Below are 24,442 nucleotides of genomic sequence, written 5' to 3' on the forward strand. Positions count from 1 at the left end.
CTCTAGCCTGTGGTTTTTTCCCCCTCTTTTCCCCCGAGACCCACCGGGTTTTCCTCTACGGAGTACCTCCTCCACACTCTTCAGAGCGGGTACAAAGACTATAGACAGAGAGTTCATGGACATGCCCGTGAATCCGTATAAGGCACTGTTTTCTACAGGTGGCCGGTGCGAGACAATCTCATCTCCTCTTCTACCTTATCTACCTATCTCTCCGCCACGTTCGTTGGAGCAGTGGGGCCTGCGGACCAAAGTCTGCAAGCGCGTCTCAGCTTGAGCATTCGATTAATTTTGAACGCGGATACCGATAGATCATAGGACGATGCGAGGAGGCTAGGAACACGGAGGCGGTGCTTAGAGGCTAGTCCTTCCACTAGATCACTAGTGCTGCTCACGTTGGTTTTGACTCTTCATGTTCAAGGATGAACCATAAACCTGGTAGATCCATATTGAATAATGCCCGAGTCAAGTATCGCGGAGGAGACTTTGGGTGCAGCCAGGCCCACTCGAATTGATGATCCGGGGTCGCCACCCAGCTGAGCTGGAGCCTGGGGACCGGGAATCACGATATCTCTCGGGTCGTCGAAATCGGCCCGCTTCTACTAGCATGCCGTCAATGTGCCCTAAGATGATACTCATTCTCCACCATGGTCGTCTTAGCATGGTAGACGGCTCACATAAGAAGCCGACAACCTTCTTGCCGTTGATCATCCTGGAGGCGAAAAGAAAAGCGAAAGAAAATACATACCGTCAATCAAGATGGTCGGCATTATCGACACCAAACCGATCGTTGTGATCGCCTGCCCTCCGGAAAACGGACACACGCACCCATTTCTCCCACATGCCGTACATCTGGTCAAGCAGGGCTACATCGTACACTTCATTGCAGGCACTGAGTCTGAAAATGCAGTTCGTCGATCCGGCGCAGTTTTTCACCGTATCCACCGGGATTGGCCGCCCGGCGTGTTGGAAAAGATGATGACACTTCCAGATCCCACGCAGCGTTTCAACTTCGCACTCAGCGCTGTTTTTGTCGACTTGACCCCAGTGGCCATGCAAGTGCTGCAGGACGTACTGGAGGAAATCCGTGAAGAGCATCCGCAGCGCGAGGTGGTGATCGTCGCGGAGTTTGCGTCCGCTGGAGTTTGGCCGTTTGTGCTGGGGGCACCGCTACCAAAAGGATACACCCGGTTCCCGAAGGTAATCACATTTTCGACGTTGCCGTTTGCTGGTTCCAGCGTGGACACTGCGCCGTTTAGACCGGGCCTGCCGCCAGATTCGAGTGAGCAGGGCCGCGTCCGCAACGCGGCTTTGTACAAAGCTTTTGAGGAGTTCGAGGTGGAGCTGGTAGGACATGCCAATGCTGTTTACAAGAGGCTTGGTGCAGCAAAGAAAGCACCTGGGCACTTGTTAGATCTGTGGGCCACTGGGGGAGACGTCACTGTGCAGCCTTGTAGTCCAAGTCTGGAGTACCCGCGGAGTGATTTGTCGCCCAAGGTTCGGTTTATCGGCGGCACTCCTCGCGCAGAGGTCGACCCGGAACTTGTGCTTCCTGAATGGTGGAGAGAATTACTAGAAGCAAGAAAGGCCGAGAAACCAAAGAATATAGTATTTGTTTCCCAGGGCACGGTCATGGTCGACTACAACATGCTTTTGATTCCCACCATCAAGGCTCTGGCTGATAGGGAAGACTGTATGGTCATTGGAGTCTTGGGTCAAAGAGGCGCGAAGCTGCAGAACGTTACGGTACCAGCGAACGCGAAGGTGGTCGATTACTTATTGTATGCTGCAATTCTCCCATACGTTGATGTGTTCATCAACAACGGGGGATATGGAGGCTTCATGCAAGGCGTCATGCATGGAGTTCCCATGGTCTTAGCTGGAGTAGAACGTGAGTTTCTTCTGTATCCCAGCAGTTTAGTCACTGCCAATTTGCTCACCATGCTCTAATTCTAGTGGACAAAGCTGAGGTGTCGATGCGGGGAGAATGGGCCGGTATTGCGGTGAACTTGCGTACAAGCACTCCCAGTGCTGATGCCATTCGGGGCGGGGTGGACCAGATACTCGCCGACAGCAGCTTCAAGACCCGCTGTGTGGAGATTCAGCGTGAGAATGACGAGCTTGATTGTCGGACTCAGTTGGAACGCATCCTCGCGGAAGTTGTATGATCAATGCATGGAATCGAATATAGAGCCGAATATGAAATGTTTACCAGAATGGACCCTAGTGATCTGGCAGACTGAACCTGAGACATCAATCGTCTGTGGATGGAGGCCTTATTCGAGAGGTCGTCAACCGCTGTCAGATCTGGTAAGAAAGGTGCCCCCAATGTGGGCTCGATCGGGGCTGACCTCGGACTTCTCGTTTTGATCCGCGGTCGAAAAGGGCATGTGTTTTCGTGCGGAATTTGAATCATACTGTTTCTCTTCGGATAGAGAAAGTCTCTTTCCTTACATATTCGTGATGCAGTATACTAGCCAGGCCTGATAGAGGCCACGAACGACCTGTATCATTCGATCGGAGTCGGTTCAGCCATTTCCACCCAGCTCTGGGCGCGGAACGAATGTATATTGTTGAGAGTCCCGACGTGATGCAAGCTCGCCAAAGACAGATTATCGAAGCTTGGAGGAAATTTAAACAATAACCTGACAGTGCTCGGGTGAAGGGCACCATTGCAGGCGCCATGGTGATACTGGATGATGAAGACCATCTAGACTTGCAGACTCGGTGCCATGCACCGGTTCAGTATCAGCTAATTGCAGATAGAATTCCAGAAAGTCAATGCCGGAGAGTAATTGATAACGCAGTGAGCTGGTAGGCTCTTGTTCTGATAAGTATGTTATGAATCGGGTCAATAATGGAGGCTGGAACTTTATACTGCGGCGTAGCCCTTCATCATTGCGGATCGCAATCTTGTATTCACAGCTTCTCTCCAACCGTCCAATTGAGAATAGAATTCTATTATTGTTTCGGACGTTACTTGAGCCCGCGCTCGGTCTCACGGTGTACAGTTTGGCCAATAAGAACTAGACCACGGATGAGATCATGAGACTCACTCTCTGAGACTGTCTCATAGGCGAGACGGGGCCCAGCGGGCCAACGGCCGAGTGCGTATCAGACCGACGGGCTCCAGTTGCGCTCGCGACGTGGCTGCGGTTGCGACTTTCCTCAGCTCAGGCGCGAGTATCAGTAATTCATTTGGGGCTGTAGATGCGATTTGGGCTGAAGCGCCAAGGAATCGCCCAGCTTGGCTGTTTTAGGTTGATTATTACATCAAAGAAGAGCACAAGAGCAAGATCGTGAACTCAAAAACGGCATCGCCCTGCTCCACCTAAATCCGGAGAAGCTGCTCCGTTTTAATATATATCGAAGAGGACGTCCGATGAACTGGTCTGATCCGGCGATCTGGGTTTGCCTGGATCGATCTTCTCTCGATGTTGAGCCAGATGCTGCCCTGGCCCAGGGCACTGTGCCTTTCAGGAGCGTCGGATGCGTCTCCAACTTGTGAAACATACACTCTGCTGACACTACCTTCTTCTCAGCAAAGGACCGCGCCGACTTGCTGATTGAAGGACGTATCGGAGTGATTATGTGCCTGGAGTCCTGTACCTTGCAGCTCGTCACTCGTGGATCTGTCGGATGCCGACCGCCTCGCTCAACCAATGAAAAGAGTACAGCTGTGCACGGATCATCAGTGGATGGGGGCTGCTCCAGCTCTAACCGTTCAAGGTAGGTAAATTACCTGCCCCAAAGCTTGCCGTACGGGAACTGTAAGCCTTACTTCCAGACACGCTGTAAGGTGTAGAAGGATATCATGTTGGCTGCAGACACAGAAGGACAGCTGCATAGCACCTTGCCAATAGCTCGAAGCAGCCTCATCAAGGACCTGTACGAACTTCCAGGATGAAAAGCATGAGCGCTGAAACGACAATGCGCCCTTGGAGGCTGACGCTGCCGGTTCCCAAGCCAATGATAAGCGGGAAGCTGCGGGTACCTGAATTCTACCTTGGAACCAGAGAAAAACACCGGTGGCAGAAATAAGAATAGAACAACCGATCAAGTCGCGACGTTCGGATTCCGTGGGTGGCCGTACGGTGGAATCGAGCTCCTAACCCCTAACAGGTAAGTTCAACCACGCAAAACCAGGCTGCGGGCGCCGGGAACCACAACAAGCTGGCTGCTGCCCTTGACCCCTGGCGTCCGGCCGCGTCCCAGACTCTGACCTCGCATTTCCCCTCTTCTCAAGCTGGCTGAGGCAGTATGTGGATGCGTTTGTGTCACCTCAACCTGACCGCATCTTCTGAAACCGTCTTGGAACGAGCCTAGGTCACGCTGTCTTTTATTTTCTGACTGCTTAGTGCTCACGCGGAGTAGCAGATAGTTTTTTCGGTAGTGGGGTGGACTATTATCGACTCCATCTGGATCAGGGAGCCGGAAGCTGAGCCGAACTGGAATCGCAGGATGGCTCGAGCGAAATACCTGTAGAATACGGAGATGAAAGCTGTCCAGAGCTGGGGATATGTTCATGGTTCATTGATCGGAATTTTAGAGTCGGTGGTCGCCAGGTCGCCAGTGCCAGCCTTCCGATCATCCGATGAACTGTACGGAGTAGGTCCTGCTCCTAACAGGAAAAGCAAGAGCTAGTTATTGGACAGCGTACTGAGTAAGGAGATGCAGCTGATGCAGGGGTCACGGCGCCGCCGTGGGCTGATGGATGCGATGGTGATCTAGCGAGCGAAGCCGGCGATAGAGAATAGAAGATGATGGTATGCCAGGCTGGCAGCTGAAGCCTAAGAGCGAAACTTGGGTACTCTGTAGAGACCAGTACACTGTACAGTAGCAACAACATAAGTAGAGGAGCGCCCGTACTCCGTATCCTCGCTGGTGGTTGCCTTGATGACGAATACACCTGCCTTACCGGCCGTATCGTACCAGCCACGAGCTAGTGATCCCCAGACTATGCCCCTTTTGGGAGCCACGAGCATGAAGTCTGGCCGCCCTCTTCTCTGAGTCTCTCCTTTCCTCTCCCCTTCCCTCACCCCATCCCCATCCGTCTTTTCCATCGTTCTGTTTTTCTTCACATTCGCTCTTTTGATTCTTTTTTATCTTGATTTGTTGTTCCGCTCTTTAACAACATTTCGCCCGCTCTTTTCGCGTACCCTAGGTGTGATCCGCTCATTTGTCACCCTCACCAGTCCTCTACTAGACACACGGACAGGCATCAAGTCTCGAAAAGAGCTACCATTCTTTTCTTCCATCAAAGCTGCATAGGCCAGCTTCCTTCGTCTTCTTCGACACTTCATATAACTTCGACGCTTCTGTGACGCGCTCACAGGTTAGCTTTGCGTCTGGGTGGTCACTCCCAGCCAAAGCACTTTCGTTCCTTTGATTACACACTACTTCTCTGGCGCTTGACGCAGCTGGAGGCATTCGACTGTCGACCGGATCGTCATCTACTCTTTCCCTCATAGGCCAATCTCAACCTGGCCCTATCTCCTATCGTTTCTACTCTTCGCTCAATCCCTGCAAATATGTCTTCGACAGACACTCCCGCCCTGTCGACCGTGTCGACTTCCGCGACCGCGACTGCCCACGCAACCACTTCGCCCTCCTCGGCTACCTCGACCCCCTCCCCATCCACTTCTAGTGCCACGACTGCTCTTTCGACATCAGCTCGGCGCCCGCAGCGGAAAAGCACCCTCACCCAACAGCAAAAGAACAATAAGCGCCAACGGGCAACTCAGGACCAGCTAGTCCTTCTCGAGGTGGAATTCAACAAGAACCCTACGCCGACGGCCGCCACGCGCGAAAGAATCGCCCAGGAAATCAACATGACTGAGCGCTCCGTTCAGATCTGGTTTCAGAACAGGTATGTGGGCAATTGAGATGTCACTTCTCTTCCACTAACGGAAATTGCAGGCGCGCAAAGATCAAAATGCTTGCCAAGAAGAGCATTGAAACTGGCGAGGGCTGCGATTCCATCCCTGAGTCGATGCGCCAGTATCTAGCCATGCAATTTGACCCCAGCAAGCCTGGTGCGCGAGACCCCTTTGGCCGTACTGGTGGATATGGGGCCCATGGTCCATACCCCAGTGAGCCTACACCTTCAGGAAAAGTTGGTGCGTATCGAAGTGCATCTTCAGTTGATGAAAGTGCTCGTGCTGACCCTTACAGTGATCCACCATTTCACATGCCGGTCTCTAACAATTGGAAGTTGGAGGCGGATCGGACAAAACGCTATGGACCTTGTTGTTTTCTACTCACCCGAGAAGGCCTGCATGACCTATTATATCAACAACGATGCAGCCGGTTACAAGATCGAGTACCCATTTTCCTACATCAAGAACATTACCCTTGAGTCCGGTGATCAAGGACCACAACCCAATGGTGCGCCCCCACGGCCTTCCGGTCTCGTCGTCGAACTGAACAGACCGCCCCTCTTCTACATGGATTCCTCGAACTCGGGTGGCTTCTACCAGTGCGGCGACTTCACGGAGGACCAGCAAGCTAGTTCAATCATGATTCATCGTCTTGGAGGACACCCCAAGGTCCTGAGCGTTCAACTCGCGAAGCTGGTGTCGCTGGAGTCTTTCCAGAACCGTCTGGCGTACGGCAACTTCCCCATTAACAACCCCATGTCGCCGCCTTTCATCCCACGCCCAGCTTCGCAGCCGAACCAGTTTGCTCCTGCTTTTATGGGGATGTATGCAGAGAATCCGGCCGTGATGAACCTCCAGGCCGGCCGTGGGCACAAGCGCCAAAGGAGCCGCTCTGTTCCTGTGGCTATCGATTTCTCTGCATTGGGAGCGCCGATGACGTCGTTCAGCATGCCACAGGCTCCGCAATTTAACCACTCCGATTCAGGAATATACGCACCGATACCCCAATCGACACACTCACTTGCTGCGAACCTCCGCATTGATACGTCTTCCGGCTATGCTTTTGACCCGCGTGCGCATCCTATGTCCGCCACCACAACTGCTTCTCCGTCCGACTTCGCTAGCCCTGCCCTCTTCAGTGCGGGCCCTCAGGGAGATTCGACTCCGGTAGGTGGAGCGGGGGCTCAATTCACCTTGCCCTATGTCTCTCCCGCTGTTGATTCAGGCTTATCCACACAAGCCGCTTCTCCGTACTCGAATGTGAGCCACGCCGATCCTATGATTGCCAACCATTCGCCTCCCTTGACAAACATGTCGCATACGCCGCACGATATGTATGGCATGGGAAGCGAGCACCAGTCCGGTTATGCGGAGGAGGGTATGTCCCTAAGCAGTGGGTTGTTTAAGCACATGAACTTCTCATCTGTGCCTACCACAATGGGCCTTGAAGGCAACACGTTCGAGATGCCGATGCACTCCATGCCTGGGCACACTTCGCCCGGTGTCCAGGGTGACTATCAGGGCATCACATTGGAAAATGTTGACCCAAATGTTTTGACTCCGGGCTCATGAATAGCCAATTGAGCTCCATTTGTTTCTTCCTGGCTCACGCTATCCTTATCGAGTTCTCGTTCCTGGAAATGGAACCACCAAAAAGCCTCGCGCCCCGGAATTATCCGGCGAGCTTCATTTACTGAAGCGCCTCTATCCATTGTGGCATATCGGCTACTTGCTGATACTTCGACTTTTGACGACGAGGAATATATCCCTATTTGCGGTATATATTCCGAGCATCTTCACTTTTTGCTTTTTGTATTATTATCCTTCTACTTCGCGGCCGGCCCTTAGCGATTTACATTGCCCATTTGTTGGCACTTCTTTTTTTTTATTTTTTCTTCTTCGTTTCTTCTTTTGTTATCTTCTTGCCTTTTGCCCTTGGCCCTTTACGTTTTCTTACTCACTTCTTTATTGTTATCTTTTTATACTGGTCGGGCATTTAACGCGGTCATGCAAGAAGTCGGACTAAGATGGTGATTCCCTTTTGCTTTTCAGGTCGGCGGGTTAGGAATTGTTTGCATATTCCCTTTGTGATGAAGTCATTGTGTTTGAATCTTGAGTTTCTTCTGCATTGACATGTTCATCGCCTGTGTCTGCAGGAGCCGAAACTCTCCTATAGAGATAGTGTTAGTAAGTAATCTACAGATTCACCCACATTCTGCCTTTAAGCTATCGGGGTACAAGGGTATCATAAGGGCACCTCTATACATTCAGTCACTCTTTGACCTGTATCCTCGCGGCGCCGGCGCCTTCAACCCCCTGGACTCCGTCAGGTACCGCTCAACCCAAACCTCCATCTTCTCAAGTACATTTCTCTTTCCCTTGGTCACATCCTCTCCAACCCCATCCCGACACCAAACACTCCATGCCCCCATTTCCTTCGCCATAAGCACATCTGTCCCCAACCGATCTCCGACGACCGCAATCTCGTCCGCGCTCTGTACTACCCCACGCTCCCGGAACCACTCTAGCACCTCATTTCCACAGAATGGCTTCTTCTCAACAATCACGCCCTCCTTCGGAGATAGCGGTAACCGGAACACGGGGATCTTGAGCCCCGCCAGCCGCTCCTCAATTTCCAAAGCCTCGGACTCGTAGCGCGGGTGCGAGCCTGCGCGGTTCGAAACGATGAGAATAGAGTTCGGCGCACTCGTGATGTTAAATGGGGACGTTGGTGAGTTGCGGAGCATGTGGAGGTGCGCGTAGATGTTGGATGGGAATGTGGTTGTTTTTGCGGGACAGAGGGTGTTGTCTTTGTCGAGTACGAGGGCGCGAATCAATATCCTTCGGTTTCCTCCGCTTTCTTTTTCTTCTTGGCTTGCGTTAGGCGCGTACTGTGTTTCGAGGAGCGGACCGATTGACTCGGGGAGATGGGTGATTGTCGGGACTGTAAGATGCGGGAGGAATTGAGAGGGTGTGCTGAGGAGGGTTTGCACGGCGAGGTTGAAGGCACGAAGATTCGTATTTGGGGGATTCATCTTCGTCGTGCCCTTGTCCGGGTTGACTTGTCAAAGTGAGTGAAACAGTCTGTCTAGGTAGGGTTGTACGCCTGTAGATAAGGAGATGGCGGTGGGCTGGATCTCCAGTCTTGGCAAAAACTCCAACGCCAAATCCTCCGCCGCCATCAAGACCCGCGACGACCAGCTCTCCTCCCCTCGCTTTTGCAGTTGTCGGCCAATCCAGGCGCTCAATCCCTCGCATCCCACTCTCCGACCAGTCGTCCTTCTTGCGCACTGCATATCTCGCCATAATGGGCAAGTTAACTAGCACAATCGGCATCCCAATCAAGCTTCTGAACGAAGCTCAGGTACGATTGACTACCACCACATCGCGGCTCCAAAGCAGATGCCGCCGGAATTGAAAGCACAAGAACTGACAACTTCCAGGGTCACGTCGTTACCCTTGAAATCACCTCCGGTGTTGTCTACCGCGGAAAGCTCCTCGAAGGTGCGCTTCCTCCTACCTCGTTCCTCCCAACCCACTACCTACATCAGATTCTCGGCTGACAGAACCTTATAACTAGCGGAGGACAACATGAATGTGCAACTGAAGGACATCACCGTCACAGCGCGCGATGGCCGCGTCTCGCATCTCGACCAGGTCTACATCCGCGGAAGCCACGTGCGATTCTTCGTTGTGCCGGATATGCTGCGGTACGTTATCTCACTTCTTCTTTTTTTGCCTTTCATTCTAGCCTTGCACCGCGGCTGACGAAAATGCCTTTAATAGGAACGCTCCCATGTTCCGCTCACGAGGACAGCGCGGCAGAGGTGTTGGTCTGGCGCGTGGTAAGGCGACGGTGCAGAGGGCTCGGGGGCAGAGAGGTGGTCGGTAAATGAGATGAGCATGATCATTCGGAATCTGGTCTTGTCGGCGTTGGATGATTTTTATTTTCTATGCTACTATTCGTTTGTTACATGGTTGAAGGAAGAAAGATCAATAAAATTATTCGAATGGGCTGAATCGGTAGCTATACACTTGTTAGCTGGACCCTGGATTTTGGTACTCACATAATGCGAGATACCACCGTTCACAAGCCCGTCCAATATTCGCGTGACCCGTGGTGGTTGGTAAATACTGTGTAGTAAATCCATGGAGTTGAAGCCGGAGCTCCTGGGACTCCGCCACCATCTCCGCATCAACCACAAAATTCCCCAAAATCACCGATCCCTCCAGGTTTATTCCACACCGCAACAAGCCCTACTTTCCTACCCACACTTTCCTACCCACCAACCTATACACAAAATATTTACCTCGAGGTCAACGAAGGACTTTCCAAAAAATGGCTCCGCAATCCCCCATAGAGTCAAGCACAAAAAGCAAAGCCAAACAAATCCGCAACCCCCGCCGACTGCTCATCCTCTCCCCGGCCGCGCAATCACAAACGCTCATCCCCTCTCTTCTAAAACAGCTGACCGGTCACTCGCCATCGGAAACGCAAATCCAGACCCAGAGCTTCGCGGGGTATACGACGCATCCGCCGCTGCGGATTGAGAATCGGTATTATACCGCCGAGGTTCCGGTTTGGGTTGATGAGATTCCGGTCTCTACGCGTGCGTCTACGAATGTGAATACGAATGGCGATGGTGCAGAACAGGCAGCGGGACTCGGGTCTGCGGACAAGGAGGAGGATATATCCAGTACAACGTCGGAATCGCAAAAGATATCTGAAGGAGGACAAGGACGGAAGGGGGAGAACCCCTCCGCAGAATGGTCTCGCGAGTTCACTGGCGAGGAGGCGCGCGTTGTCCGTGATGCTATTGGCGCGGTAATGATCTGCCTCCGGAATCCACAACCGAGTTCGAAACTACCGAATCCCGAGGGCGCAGAAATACCCGCTGATGAAGACGAAGACTCGGAGGAAGTGCGCGGGTCAAAGGCATTCATCCGTGCTGTCGGGACCGTCCGCTCACTGATTGAGGAGGAACGCGGGGAGATCGGCTCTGTGCCTGGGTTATTGGTTCTCGGTGGGAAGAAGGAGAAGAAGGAGAAACCGAAGATCAGTGGAATTCGGGAGGACGATCTGGATCTGGATGCTGGGCTGGACGAGGCTCTGGATGAGCCGTTCTCCATCGGCTGGTGGGAGGACCAGCTGTGCGAGATGGGACTGATAGGGTTTGATGTTGTAGAATGGGATTGGACGCGGGATGACCAAGTAGAAGAGCGGAATCAGTATGGGGGTATGTTCCTACTCGACCTGTCTAAATACGCCGAATACGGTGCTAAATGAGTGCAGAACTTCAAGGTATGCGACGGGTTAAGGAGGTCCTCGAAACGCATGAATGGGCTGGGAATGAAGATGAAGATCTTGAGACGGGCCTTCCAGACGATGACGATGACCTGGAGCGTGGGCTCCTTGGGTTGGACGAAGAAGCCAGCGGGTTCAATAACGAGGTCGATGAGCTCCAGAGGGAGATGGTGGGCTTGCGATTTGCCATTGAGCGAGGCGGAGATGGGAATATTGACGACGACAATGAAGGAGACGAGGAGCTCCAGGTCGATGCCGTCGAGGCGCTCTTGACGCGCATGAGAGCAATCAAAGGTGGGAGCCTCCTTGATCTTCTGTGATACTTCTCTGGGTTGTTAAAACTGACATGCCCAGATATGAGTGATGAGTTGCCGGAGAAAGAGAGAAAGCGATTTGCAGCAAAGGCTGTGAGGGACATCATGAAGGAGATTTAAATTGTTTTCTCACATTCCGCTTTACATTATACCGCGGTATAATTTATCCTGGCCTTTGCCTTATCTATACCCCCTAACCATATGTCTATTACACATTTATGCATATACAGCTGTCTCCCATATCTCACCCGTCTACTGTTTATAAACAAAATACATTACTCCTTCTTACCCTCCTTCTTACCAGCGGTCTTGCGTCTCTGCCGAATCATGTGCGTGTACAGCACATACGAACCTAGAAGCTGATTAGAAGGTAAAACCCTCGGAATCAACGCCGGGAAAAGTGTATACTTACCAGGAACGTAGATCGCCAAAACAGCAACAATAAACCACCAGTAGAGCGGGTGAAACTCTTTCGCGGAACTCAGCGCTTTGTACGACAGAATGCACTCGCTGCTGATTCCAACAGGGTAGAGGACATAGAACGTGTTGTACCTATCACGCATTAGCGTAGCCCACTGTTCTTGCATGAGAAGTGAGCATACCTCAACCACTGCCACCACTTCGGCACGGTCTCAACACCCCCATTGACCTGCATAACAAAGAACCCATAGCGGATACACTCCGTGATGCCCCAAGCAACCAAGCATCCAATGTATCCCAACTCGCCAACCTTATCCTGACCAACAATACCGCCATGGAACGGGTACAGAACGGCCCAAACCACAAACAGCCGACTGGCAACCTGCATTACCGTCGTCACGACAGGGGCGCGCACAATGCCGACGAGCGAGTGCAGGATCTCCAACAGCGCGAGGGACTGCGTTATCTGCAGCAGCGGTGAATAGGTATCGGCGAAGACGGCGGGAACGTCGACGTCGAGCGCGAGCGGGTTTCGGCCATCGGCGACGAATTGGTTCAGAAGGAGTCTGAGTGTGCGGAAGGTGAGCGTGCTCCAGAGGAAGAAGTTTGCGGCGTTGTAGAAGAGGAGGTATTGGCGGGTTAGGCCGGAGGGCGCGCTGGATTGTTTGGATTTCGGTTTGGATGAGGAGGACATGCTGGCGATGTCTATTAGGGGATTGGTGATTGGGACTTGGCCGAGTAAGGAAGACGGAGGGAAATACGAAGGTGAAAGTTGGCGACGGAGGTTAAGGAGGTAAGGTGAAGTTTTGATGGGAATGCCTGTGATTGTTATTTGTTGAGAATCGGCGACACGTGGGTGTCGAGGCTTGGCGCTGCTTCTTGGGTGGCGTGGAAATGCAAAACCTTGGAGTCAAGTTAAATACTGTGAAATGGTATAGAGGTGCTGCAGTGAGTATACTTGAACATGGTAGAGAGAATACTGCCTCCAGGGCCGATTCGAGGCTTGCACAAGCATCAACAAGGAGTTCAATACTCCTGTATGCGCATCGACTGTGATTGGTTCGGCTTGCACTTCCACGAGCCTATTCCGGATCGAGATTCGAGATGCGCGAGGGATGGTCTTCAATGACTTTATGGGGATAGATAAACTACAGACGATACCTAGAACATGCTCTGTCAATGTAATAATGGAATCACTCTTGTACCATCACCCTCGCGGTAGCATTTAGCATTGTAGCTTTTAGCATTGTAGGTTCTATGGAAGAACGCCTGATACACGAGGACCGGTGATAAGACCCAACCTGGAGAAGGGGGTGTAGACTACACTGTACATTGTTCGCAACCTCGGGTAAATTAAGAGCGGGATCTGTAGCTGATGGTGTGGTTCGGTTTACATAGTACCTGCAAATCGGTTGTATCCCGGCCAAGGTCTATAAGATCTCTGGGAACATACCTACAAGTACAGTCATCCATACAGCCGCATCGCAAACCTCTCAGCGAATTCTGAAACGATGCGGCGAAATGAATCGGAAATTCCACAAGCACTGCCTCAGCTCAGCAACGGAGTGGAGGCCGTGTAAGGAGAGTCAGATATTCGAGAAGTTGCGCCAACAGCCATAACTCGGCAGCTACGGCCGTGGAAGATCTTGCCGTGTTTCAACATTAAGTCATTGACTCTAGATATACGGATTAGCGGGGTTGTAGAGCACCTCACCGTATGTCCAACTGCCACATTCTCACTTCGCAAGGGGCAGCAGAACTAACAGCTGACGACCTCGGAGCGGCCAGGGTGCTCGGCATTTTGAAATAGTCCGTCATTCGACAGCGTCGTATGCAGCTTGATGTCACTATCTCGGTGGACCAGCGCAAGTCGCGAGCCTTGGGCGATTCTGATCTGCTTTTGATCCGTACAGGCGGAACGGGCATCCGAGCCGTGCAATCACATCTGTAGATACGGAGTACGGAGTACTCAGCAACCAATTGCGATGAGTGGCCGGCTTGTGATACCCGCTTAGCAAGAGGCGACAGTGGCTCTGCTGCGCATTAGCATATTATTTTCAGGCACAATGGGATATCCCATACAGAAATAACGAGGTTATCCAGCATCAAAAGGAAAGGCTTTGGAAGACTGGAAGACGGCCCAAGCTTCGGCGGGCTTGGCGGCGGTTCATTTGTCATCTGCAGCCCACTGTGATGTCATTCCGAATGGCGCGCTCTGATAGGGCAGGTTGGCCGGGGAATCCGATCCCTCTAGTTCATGGATCGCTTTGTTATAACCCTATGAAAGCCAGGAGAACACTCGCGACTCGAACAGCGAAGGACTCGAGCGCTCGAGTCACATCTCATGAGATGCGCTGTCTGGCACCATTCATGTTTGGGGGGTGGCCATCACTTTAGACCCCGCACGGTGTCATACGGGGTATGACGAAAGAGCAACGGCTAAGGTTCTCAGTCTCAGCCAACCGTTGTCATCGTCGCTAAATTGAGCGGTCCCTGAGGGGGGCTAGACCGTCGCGATGATGTTGTGACCGTGCAAGTTGACAGGGTCCGGATGATTAGCGAGGGGAAACATATCCGGGAGGCTGGTGCACGGTGCAGTGAGCAAGCAACAGAAATTGTCGAAACGGGCGGCGGGGGCTCCATTCCCAAGTTTCCCGGATATCAGTGAAGCAGCGAAGCTTGAGGCTGGCAAACGGCTTTATAAGTGCCGCCTTCAAGATGGCCCGCGATGACGAAGAAACACGACAAGGAAGGTTTCCACGTGTTCAGACTGGGAGTTCAACTTTGTACTCCGTATTATTGTCAGCTGGATGGATCGGCACCTACGTCAGCGATGATCTCAGCGTGCAGACTGGTTCCATCTAGCGAAGAAAAAAAAGAAAAGAGAGCGAAGAGACAGGTCAATTCTGCCTTATTTTTACTCCGTAGACTACCATCCGCCGCCAATGCGACCTAGCAGCAGTAAGACATGCAGTTCCTCCCCTCGAGTCCAGTCTAAAAGTAGAGACATGACAGCGTGACACTGACAGGCGCCGGGAGTCGGGACGGCGATGAGGCTGCCCTGAATGACCTCATCGCCCCACAGAACGGGATTTGGCCTCAATTTTATCAAGGAGAACCGTTTCTCGAAGGCTTCGGGACAGCCTTGTCTTGCACGAATTGCTTTAAATAATGACCCGCCTTCGTAAGAGGGAAGGAACATGGAATGTTAAACAGTGTTGGATGAGATGCTTTCTAAGGAGATGGGTAATATGAACAGTAATGCCTATCAGCATCGGCAGCCCACTTGGTCCCTCTCCCCCTCCATTTTGCTCATTTTTTTGGTTCCTCCCAACCTCCGAACACAACTGCAAAAGGGGAAGCGGGTTAAATTTGAAAAAGAACTTCGCTCCTTCATCTCTCTTCTCTTCCCTTGATCTCCCGATTGGCCTCCTCACCCCTCCCTCCTAATAATCCTCCGCTATCACCTCGCAATACTAGGCTCTCTTCAGGCACTTTTAGCTCAAATCATTACAGGTGGGAGTTCTTTTCTAGCTCTATCTACCCCTCCTTCCCTCTCCCAAACCTACCTGCATCACGGCGTGACCATCACTGGTTGTTGTCTGTATCTCTCTTCTCCTTCCACCCTTTCCTCTGCCGGTACACACTATTGTACCAAGAACCTTGCTTCAGCCACCTTCTCCTTCTCTGCGCCATAACTCCAGGCGACTTTCCCAGATTAATCCTGCTGTCCGTCTCCCCTCGTAATAGCCTTATTGCGTAGGGCCGGCTTTTTGTATACCGCCATACTTGAGCTGCTGTAATTTCGCCATCGGTTCGTGGATCAGCAACTGACATGCATCTGAACCAGCAGACCCGCAAAGTAATCTCAGTATTCGTGTCCGTTGGGTAACTTCTTGGACATTCATCTGCGATACAGCCCGTGGCCCACCACCCACCCATCATCAATCAGCCGGCATAGCCTGACACATATCATCATAACCATGGCATCGTCAACTACTACCACCAAGACCACCAAGGAGGAGAAGCCGGTGCAGGTGCGTGTTTCGTTCTCTTGAATCTTCTGCGCGGACTTGACTGATATCAGACCAGTCCAAGCCAAGAACCCTGGCAGACATGTCCGAGAGCATCGACCAAGCCACATTCGAACAGATCCTCGAAATGGACGATGAGGACGAGCACGAGTTCAGCCAGGGTATTGTGTACGGCTTCTTTGAGCAAGCCGAAACCACTTTCGACAAGATGGAGAAGGCCCTGTGAGATCCCCTTCCCTTTTCGACCTGCCGCAGTCAAATGCTGATAGCGAATGCAGCGAAGAGAAGAAACTCGGCGAGCTGTCGTCGCTAGGCCACTTCCTTAAAGGCTCTTCGGCCACTATCGGGCTCACCAAGGTCAAGGACGCATGCGAGAAGATCCAACACTATGGAGCGGGCAAGGACGAATCGGGAACCAACGACGAGCCAGATGAGGAGGTGTCTCTCGAAAAGATCGAAAAGACGCTGGCGACCGCTAAGAAGGATTACAAGGAAGTAGAGACTTTCTTCCGCCGGGACTACTATCATGATGATGAGACGCCCTCGTCCCCCGAAGAACCCAAGAAGGACGCCAAAGCATAGTTCCACTTCTGAGGGTTTGGATGGACGAGGTAGAAGGTTGTCGTTACTACTGTCTTGTTAACTGGATATACCACGAGAGGGTGGCAGTGGACCAAGCCACGCCCTCCCTCCACCCATACACACAACGCTCGCATACTGCATCTCAACCACGTCAATGAAATCGAAGTTCTTTCACAAAAGGTACGACAAGATCCGACTTGGAGGGCCTGAACTTGAGGCTGGCTGCCCCGGCACCGGGCCGTGCGCTCGAGTGCCTGCTTTGTTAGAATTGTATGAACCCAAGGCGTTGCCATGATTTTTTTTGAGGTAGATGATAGGTCTGTCCGCATTATGAATGATGATATATCTCATGCAAACTGCCTTGTGGCAGGACTGGTAAGCAGCGGCAATACAGTACGGTCAGTAGTTGGGGGTCGGTCTTTCCTACCTATTTATGAGCAAAAAACGGACCAGTGACGACAATGCGGTTTTTTGGCGGGTTCTGTGAGACCACTCTGTACAACCTCTTCCTCCTCCCGCCTCACCTCGTCCTCTTCCACCACGGCCACCTCGCTCGCTGGCGTAAGATAGTCTGGCCCCAATTGGATGCCCCGTCTCTTGACAGAATATTCGGTTCCCTCTCCGTCCTCCAGCTCCGATCCCGACCACCCCAAACGAGCCCGCCGTTCTCCCTCACTTCCTCGATACCGTGCGCGTCCATTGATTGCACACGAGATCCAGGTCCAGACACGAATCTTCCGAATCGAGCCACGGTGTTTGTCGAGCAGCACAACGCCGACGGAGCAGGACAGAGACGCCGTTTCGTCTGCACTCAGTCGCTCCGTCCGTGCGGTATGTTGAGGGTTGAAGGTTGCACAGCAGACGCTCAAGCGGGAGGCGATCGACAGGGAACTCCCGAGTCGCAGCTCGCTCCAATTTTTCCAACTCTCGGCTCGATATTTACAGCGCTTTTCTCTTCCAGTGACAGTGGCAAGGTGCGGATGTGTGTATCCAGAGGGGCGTGCGTGCGTTGTGTTGTGTTCTTTTCCAGGTTGATCAGGGTCAAGCCAATCTTTTTTTCTTCCTCGGATAGCGACAGGATGGGATAAGGGAAAATGAGGGGGAAGACACCCCGGCCGGACTAAATTCAATTGCCTGTCGACAGATTGCCTAATCATGCCTACCTAGACTGCGCTAGGTAAGGTAGAAGGCCGTTCTCTTCAAGCAGCCCTAATCAGACGCGCAGCTTGCACGGTACCTGGTTAACTTGTCCGCGATCGTCGGCGGGCAGGACAGGGAAGGACAACAACGGCGCTGCATGCATGCATGCATCCCAGTCGCAAACGCAACAAGCTCAGTCGGTAGCAGCTTGGTCCCGTCCTCGAAGCGAAGCAGAACGAAGCATCCTTGACCAGCATTAGGTGGCCTGGAAATGGTCTGATTGATTGATCGACTTTTGCCATTGCCATTGCAACTGCCTGGCAAACTACATCCCCGATCCCATCGATCGAGGACCAAAAAAAGAAGCCCTGGGTAACTTGCCCTTGGAAAGGGGAGAGATATCAGTCCCCCTATGGAGCCACTTTTTTGTTTCCATCCTTTCCTCCTGCGCATCGAGGCCGTTTGTACGACGCTTCTTTGCCCCATTGGGAAGTAGGCAGCATCCCGGCGCATGTCTTTGACTGGACCACGGTCGTGTGTTCCTTTCTTTGATCGGTTGTGTAGGTATTTAAGTTTGGCTTTGTTGAACTTGCCATGCTGCCACTGCTGTTATCTTCCTGACCTATATCTACCACCACGACAGAGACAAGAGACACGCCTGTATCTTTCTTTCTTTAGAGTCAACCGTGCAACAACGAAAAGATGCCCCCGGTAGGGCCCCGCGCCTCCAAAGAGGAGTTCATGGCCGCCCTCGGCCTCAACTCTCACGATCCACAGCACGAGCAATTTTACCGCGCAATGCGAGTATGTCTTTACAACCTTTCCTTTGTCTACTCTAATACCGACTAACGAGTTATCTCTAAGGACGAAACAATCCTGATATACAACCATCTCAACACCTCCCCTACCAACCTCCTCGATACTCTCACCAATACATCCGAAAAGCCCAAGCCGCCTTATTTCTGGCACCACATCAAGCCGGAGCGCCAGCAATGGGCGATCCGCGAGATAGCACGCAATGCGACGCCACGCACAAAGGCACTCTTTGCCTCGGGCGAAACGAATGGCGAGTACGGACCAAACTGGGTTGCTGGGTGGTTACTCTACAGTGTGTTTCGGAGCCGAGATGTGAGGAACAACCGGAACAGGAGAAGGGGAGAGGAGCAGGGCCCGAGTCAAGGCAGTAGCCAAGCGAGGGCGTCCGATACGGGACAGGCGCAGGGGCAGGTGAAGAAGGAGTATTACGATCCTGTGAGAAATGGGTGAACGGTCGAGGACTGGACTGAGCCGCATTTAGCTGCGCTCGGGATGAGGCTCGGGTTCAAAATGGTATTGAAATTGCGTCGACACTTGAGATTGAATTTGTTAGGGCATAGCGTAGCGCAAGGAGACGGCTAATTCGCTCTTTTTTCTTCTTCAATTCTAGAACTCAAGGGCTGAAGTTATTACTTTAGTTACCTCAGACTGTAGCCACGATGTTCCCTTGTTTATCATCTATGCCGTATCATTAAGGTACCCTAACCGTGTTATCTTCTGTGCCATCATGGGACTTTCTCGGAAGCCACCCTCACCTTCATGCGCCGAAACCCAGCTGCCTCGGGCACTACCAGTGTATTTTTCTCATACCTGGTAGCCCAGTCTGTCTTGAAAAGGATATCCCCTTGCTGCTCTTGAGTCCTAGGCAACCTGCGGCTTAAACTTGGTTGACCTAGTGCACCCTGCACAACGAAGGATAGTACTATTCTACAGCGTGACTCTATTTCGAATTCCGTCCTCTTATGGAGTAATTTGCTAACACTCCGCTAGACTTACCACTACGACAGTCGAGCTTTGGTTCGGTTTGATGGCTCTTCGTATATATTTGAGTTGATGGGTCTCGATGACTGGCAAGAACCTTAGTTGGCATTCCTTCAGTTTCGAGGGTACTTGTGTACGGCTGTTGTTCTGCGTAGAGTCAGGGGAGGGGAGCTGCTTAGGGCGGTTGGTGGGATAGTTGGATGGACTTGGGGGGCTGATGATGATTCATTGTTCCAATGTGTAAAGAACCAGTAGGATGAGAGAGTAAGATCAAATTAAAATGGCTGTATGGCGAAAATGACCATCATAACTTTATATTGGATCTGACTTATTCAGCATTACATCGAACAAAGCTAGCTCTTACCCATTGGGTACTTCTGCGTACTCATGACAGAAAACAGTGAATATCAATAGAAATACATAGACAAATTGACCTTTTCCTCCTAGTCAGAAAGACTGCGGTGGATGTGGCGCCGAAGGATTTTCACGAGAGGTCAGGTCTCCAGCAACCCCTGCAAGTCAGGTCTGGAATAGAAAAGTATTTTGTCTTCCTCTCCGTCGAAAAAGTCAACAAATTCCATATTTCCGCGCTTAATCCTCTCCCAGGCTGTCATCGCCTCGCAGCAGCCAAGACGGCCGTATCGCAGGCCTTTGAGATCCGAATTAACCACTTGCTGTAGGAGCTTGCTTGCGTGTTCATGGCTGTCCTCCCATGAGCAGGTATCTGCGTCAACCATGATCACATTTAGCTCCTCTATGGACTGTTGGTCTGCAAAGAAGTATGGCGGGCAATGGCCCGCGGCATGCAACTCGCAAAACATCTTCCAGATGTCGTCCATGGTCCCGTCCGGCGCATCTTCCTCGTCTTCTCTCCATGGTATCGTGTGGCAGTACTTGTCATAATCATTGTACTCTTCTTCTAGAACTCCCATTTCCTCCATTTCGTTGATGAATATCACAATGTCTTCGTCCGTAATACGGTTGGTCAGAAGAAAGACTGCAAGACTACCCATACCCACTTCTCGTGGGATCTCCCAGGGTGCGGACACATAATATAAAGGTTGCTCGGGTTCGTATAGGATTTCTGTGATAGCAGGGCTTGTTTGTGCGTCTCTGTTTCTCTTCATTTCTTTCCGCAGCTCAACAGCTCTGAATGTCTCAGATGGGCGAGTCAAAACATGCCGAACCATGCGAGCGATCGTGTTTCGCGATATGAACATAAACCCTCCGGCACCATGATAAACACTTCCAAACGGGGAAGCTTGCGGCTGTGGCTCGCTCTCGGGTAAAGGTTCGAGAAGAAAGTTGACAGGGCATACATATCGTTCATGTATGAGCTTCCAGTACCGCTGCAGATCGAGTCGGCTTGCAGTCCAACTGTACTTCCATGGGATGAGACGTACGGTCAATTTCTCTGGAAACCTCATGGAATGCTCATGAGCCCCGCCGTCATCCGAATCTGAGCTCATGTACAAGTCCGAATCTTCATCTTCACCTTCTTCGTCGTCGTCGTCGTCGCCGCCGCATTTGTCACTCTCGTTCTCTTCCGTGTCTTTATCAGTCTCCAGCTCGTCTTCTTCGTTTCGCTGCCCTTTTTCTTCTTCTGCTGCTTTCAACTCATTAAAACACTTATCTACCTCTCGCTGGATGCTCGACTGCATCAATTGACATTCATCTTTTGTTGCCGGGAAGAGAAGGAAGATGTTCAGGTCCCCTGTACAAAACTTGGTCGTCATCACAAATGGCGGCTCATCACCATCGTAGAGACAGTTGATTACCTGGCTAACCAGCTCTCTAGGCAGCGGCGTACTTTCTGCCAGTGCACTCCTCGCTGCCTCCTCAAACTCTTCACGTCCTGTCAGACTTGCAGTGTTCGGCAAGAATACGCTCTTGGTGGGATCGTGAAGTTCAACGCCCCAGTTGAAGAATTGCTCGAACCGGTTCATCCAGTCTCTTCCAAGAACATCAAGGAGAGTAACGCCGTGACGCACACGTTTGAGAATATTACGATGTCTTCCATCACTTATTGTTTCTCGCACAGCGAAAACATGGATTTCGTCATTCTCCGGTGCGCTGTCTGCAGAGGTCCGAGATCTGATATCAACCATGATGCCGCGGTGGCCATGGCTTGTCGGAATGAAACCGGGATTGGACTCATCCCTGAGTCCACGTCTGAAGTAATCGTCCGCAACAAAGAAAAAGTTATATCCGGATCTGTGAGCAATGACAGCAAGACCGTAAAGGTTGGTTTTACTATCCTTGTAGTACCGCTTGAGCATGTCTTGATGTTTGTCTCTGAGTGGCTGGAGGAACGCTGAATTTGAAGGACGCCATAATTGAACCAATGCCGCCGCTTCATTTCCGTCGTTATCCTTGACACATTCCTGCAAATTACTGACGGTTTGAGCTACTTCAGAGTCTGTCAGGTTGGCGATGTCGATAAAAAGAAGTGGGTTCCTATCTGCTGCTGGTGCTTGAGGTAGGAAACGGGATGGAAGGATTTCATGGCCGGGGGCAGCTTCAGTCTCCATTCTGTATCAAGTCCTTCTTGAGCGGCTAACTGATTAGTAGATGAACAACGGCACTGCAGTTTGAGTATGGTGTGGACGTTAGACCTACCTTAGAAGAAGGTTGGGTTGAGGCATCGATGGCTTCACAAAGAGCTCAGATACTTTCGTGAAGGAGCATATAGTGAGAATTATGTCAATAATGGAGATGGAATTGTTGAAGTCTGGAAGAATAGAGGGGGAGAGACAGGTGAAAAATGCGGGTCTGGGAGATTATGAGAAGAAACTGGTGATGAGAATCTGATGAATAATGAAGAAAACGTTGACCTCGAGCTGAATATAACGAGGTAGGAGTGATCGGGAAGAGGTTGGAAAAGTTGGTGGAGAGTGTGTTGGCTAGGAATGCAATACAAGAAAGAGGGCAATGGCAGATTATCCACACCGGCAATCACTGCGCAACAGGAGTCTTTGAAAAGATTGGCCACACATGAAAGGAAAAATGGCATTCGCTGGTCTCAGCCACGGTCTATGGCTTAAATGCAAAGGAGACATATGTACAGATACTATATACAGCCAGGTAGTCTAAGAATACAGAGAAGAAGGCAAATCAGCAGTAGAAGGTGGCTTTCAGTCGTCGCGGGCCCCCTTCTCATCTGGATCTTCACCCTTGCGCTTCTGTTGGTCTCGCTCGTTCTTCAAAGCCTCGACGACGCGCTCATCGCGCTCATCCTGCGTCTCATCCCATTCAGTCTCATATTCAGCTGAAATGGTCTTTATCTCCCTGCGCAGGGCATTTCCTTCATCAATCAAGTTCTCCCACAGCTGTAGATCCACACCTTTGAGCTGATATAGCTTCTTCTGGCGAGCATTAATGGTGAAATCGAGCGCCGAGCGGTATGAGATCTCGCGGTTGTGGTAGAGGAACCAAAGGTAACCTCCCATCAGTGTCGACAGTGATGCCAGGTAAGTGATTGGCTCCATCGTATCCCACCCCAGGTCAGTCTCAAATGTGAGCTTATAAACAAGAAGCCACCAGGAGGCCAGCACTCCAAAGCCGCCGAGAGCAACACGCTGTGCGCCTCGGTGCGCCAATCGATCACATTCGTGCTTGATATCTGCAATTGTGCGAATCCGATCCGATATCTTTCTCAACCGCATACGAAGGTAATGCGTCCGCTCTTCGAATGATGGGACCGTTATCCTAATCTGGTCCAGCCCCAGTGGCGCCCCTTCAATGGCCACGATAAACTCTCCGGCTCGCGCAGCATCCCGAATAAAATCACCGATTTCTGTCGCATGTGACCATCGAACGTAGCGTTGCTCTCCGTCTCCGTTTGGCTGCGGTTTCTGTAGGGAGCTATATGTGTCGAGTTCTGCCTCAGGCGGCTGCGATTCCTCTGGATGACCCTGACCTTTGTCATCTGCAACTGCCACTTCTTCCACCTCCATCGTTTGCGATGAATCGACAGATTGCTTGGTCTTCTTGCTACGCGCTTTCCGGGGGCGAATCGGGTGGTTTTCAAACTGGTACGCAATGAACGATACTCCTGGCTGCCTTTCCAATCCTCTGTCATCTTCTATCGGTGGTAGCTCCGACTGTATCAATCGTTCTAGGTATGATAAAGGTTGTTGGGAGTGGATAAGAATGGCGATGGTTTCGACATCTAAAAAACGATTAGCAGCCGTCGACTAGCCACGAAAGTACGCAGCCTACCCTTGGGGTGGTCAGTCGGCAATGGAATTAAAAGCTTCAGCAGCCTTGAAGGGGTAGTTAATAGCTTCCCTATTAAGAATTAGCCTCCGCGATGACGTTCTCAGACTCCAGAACATACCTTTCTCCGCCGAATTTGCAAAACTGTCCCTCGGTCGGGTCTCCCGCCGTAGCCTTTCGGTCCCTTCCTCCTCAATAACCTCAGACCCATTTCTCTCATACGAGCCCTGCTCTCTCAGCCCCGTCCGTTTCTTCTGCTCGGCGCTTAGCTCCTGTCCTTCCCCACAATCAAACGCCGACTGAGTAAATTGCCGCCCAATAGGTATCGTCTTTCCAGTGTCTAGGATCCCAGGGTATATATGTTTATTCCATGACTGACACCCTGACAGCACATGCGTTCGTCGTAAGTCTCCCATTGTAGCGAATCCCGAACTCCGAAAGGGCGACGTATATGTATGCGTATGCGGTAGGCTTCGTCCTCCAGCTCGTAGGCCGTGGGCAATCACCGTGGCCTGGCGGCCTCGGAACGCCAATTGCATCTCTCGAGATTGGAAAAGGTGTACCGTGGTCGTAGGTGGTAGGTTTAGTTTAATGCCAAAGTAGTCGGAGAATGCGGGGAAGGAAGCAGAGAGTTGGGGATCATCCGTTTGTGGTTTGGGAGACACACGATTTAGTCTCTGGCTCTTTGCAATGCCTACTAATAACTTTTGAGTGTGAATATTAAGTTTGAAGGCCAGACAGAAGAACTGGACACGC

The 24,442-nt window shown here is 51.6% G+C and overlaps 10 protein-coding genes across 10 annotated transcripts; 6 read left to right on the plus strand and 4 right to left on the minus strand.

The window, feature by feature from the left end:
- Positions 1-756: 756 nt before the first annotated feature.
- DSM5745_04609 (glycosyltransferase) lies at positions 757-2,165 on the plus strand (the record flags this gene model as incomplete). Its single annotated transcript, XM_026746625.1, has 2 exons — positions 757-1,888; positions 1,954-2,165. The coding sequence occupies 2 exons, from the start codon at positions 757-759 to the stop codon at positions 2,163-2,165; spliced, it is 1,344 nt and encodes a 447-aa protein (XP_026604105.1).
- Positions 2,166-5,528: 3,363 nt separating this feature from the next.
- On the plus strand, positions 5,529-7,448 carry DSM5745_04610 (uncharacterized protein; the record flags this gene model as incomplete). The annotated part of the gene is made up of 3 exons (XM_026746626.1): positions 5,529-5,866; positions 5,917-6,116; positions 6,172-7,448. The coding sequence occupies 3 exons, from the start codon at positions 5,529-5,531 to the stop codon at positions 7,446-7,448; spliced, it is 1,815 nt and encodes a 604-aa protein (XP_026604106.1).
- A 695-nt stretch (positions 7,449-8,143) lies between these two features.
- On the minus strand, positions 8,144-8,911 carry DSM5745_04611 (phosphatidylglycerophosphatase; the record flags this gene model as incomplete). The annotated part of the gene is made up of 1 exon (XM_026746627.1): positions 8,144-8,911. One exon carries the CDS (start codon positions 8,909-8,911, stop codon positions 8,144-8,146), a length of 768 nt encoding a protein of 255 aa, XP_026604107.1.
- Positions 8,912-9,183: 272 nt separating this feature from the next.
- Positions 9,184-9,768, plus strand: DSM5745_04612 (putative small nuclear ribonucleoprotein SmD3; the record flags this gene model as incomplete). Its single annotated transcript, XM_026746628.1, has 4 exons — positions 9,184-9,240; positions 9,320-9,380; positions 9,457-9,586; positions 9,663-9,768. The coding sequence occupies 4 exons, from the start codon at positions 9,184-9,186 to the stop codon at positions 9,766-9,768; spliced, it is 354 nt and encodes a 117-aa protein (XP_026604108.1).
- Positions 9,769-10,215: 447 nt separating this feature from the next.
- Positions 10,216-11,615, plus strand: DSM5745_04613 (adaptin-binding domain-containing protein; the record flags this gene model as incomplete). Its single annotated transcript, XM_026746629.1, has 3 exons — positions 10,216-11,113; positions 11,170-11,475; positions 11,536-11,615. The coding sequence occupies 3 exons, from the start codon at positions 10,216-10,218 to the stop codon at positions 11,613-11,615; spliced, it is 1,284 nt and encodes a 427-aa protein (XP_026604109.1).
- Positions 11,616-11,770: 155 nt separating this feature from the next.
- Positions 11,771-12,609, minus strand: DSM5745_04614 (protein tyrosine phosphatase-like domain-containing protein; the record flags this gene model as incomplete). The annotated part of the gene is made up of 3 exons (XM_026746630.1): positions 11,771-11,847; positions 11,908-12,047; positions 12,098-12,609. 3 exons carry the CDS (start codon positions 12,607-12,609, stop codon positions 11,771-11,773), a joined length of 729 nt encoding a protein of 242 aa, XP_026604110.1.
- A 3,289-nt stretch (positions 12,610-15,898) lies between these two features.
- DSM5745_04615 (Hpt domain-containing protein) lies at positions 15,899-16,531 on the plus strand (the record flags this gene model as incomplete). The annotated part of the gene is made up of 3 exons (XM_026746631.1): positions 15,899-15,952; positions 16,008-16,171; positions 16,228-16,531. 3 exons carry the CDS (start codon positions 15,899-15,901, stop codon positions 16,529-16,531), a joined length of 522 nt encoding a protein of 173 aa, XP_026604111.1.
- A 1,842-nt stretch (positions 16,532-18,373) lies between these two features.
- On the plus strand, positions 18,374-18,937 carry DSM5745_04616 (uncharacterized protein; the record flags this gene model as incomplete). The annotated part of the gene is made up of 2 exons (XM_026746632.1): positions 18,374-18,475; positions 18,536-18,937. 2 exons carry the CDS (start codon positions 18,374-18,376, stop codon positions 18,935-18,937), a joined length of 504 nt encoding a protein of 167 aa, XP_026604112.1.
- A 1,025-nt stretch (positions 18,938-19,962) lies between these two features.
- On the minus strand, positions 19,963-21,999 carry DSM5745_04617 (uncharacterized protein; the record flags this gene model as incomplete). Its single annotated transcript, XM_026746633.1, has 1 exon — positions 19,963-21,999. One exon carries the CDS (start codon positions 21,997-21,999, stop codon positions 19,963-19,965), a length of 2,037 nt encoding a protein of 678 aa, XP_026604113.1.
- A 603-nt stretch (positions 22,000-22,602) lies between these two features.
- On the minus strand, positions 22,603-24,102 carry DSM5745_04618 (uncharacterized protein; the record flags this gene model as incomplete). Its single annotated transcript, XM_026746634.1, has 3 exons — positions 22,603-23,639; positions 23,690-23,758; positions 23,808-24,102. The coding sequence occupies 3 exons, from the start codon at positions 24,100-24,102 to the stop codon at positions 22,603-22,605; spliced, it is 1,401 nt and encodes a 466-aa protein (XP_026604114.1).
- Positions 24,103-24,442: the final 340 nt, after the last annotated feature.

The sequence above is a fragment of the Aspergillus mulundensis genome, assembly GCF_003369625.1.
Source record: "Aspergillus mulundensis strain DSM 5745 chromosome Unknown scaffold_4, whole genome shotgun sequence".
Taxonomy (NCBI): domain Eukaryota; kingdom Fungi; phylum Ascomycota; class Eurotiomycetes; order Eurotiales; family Aspergillaceae; genus Aspergillus; species Aspergillus mulundensis.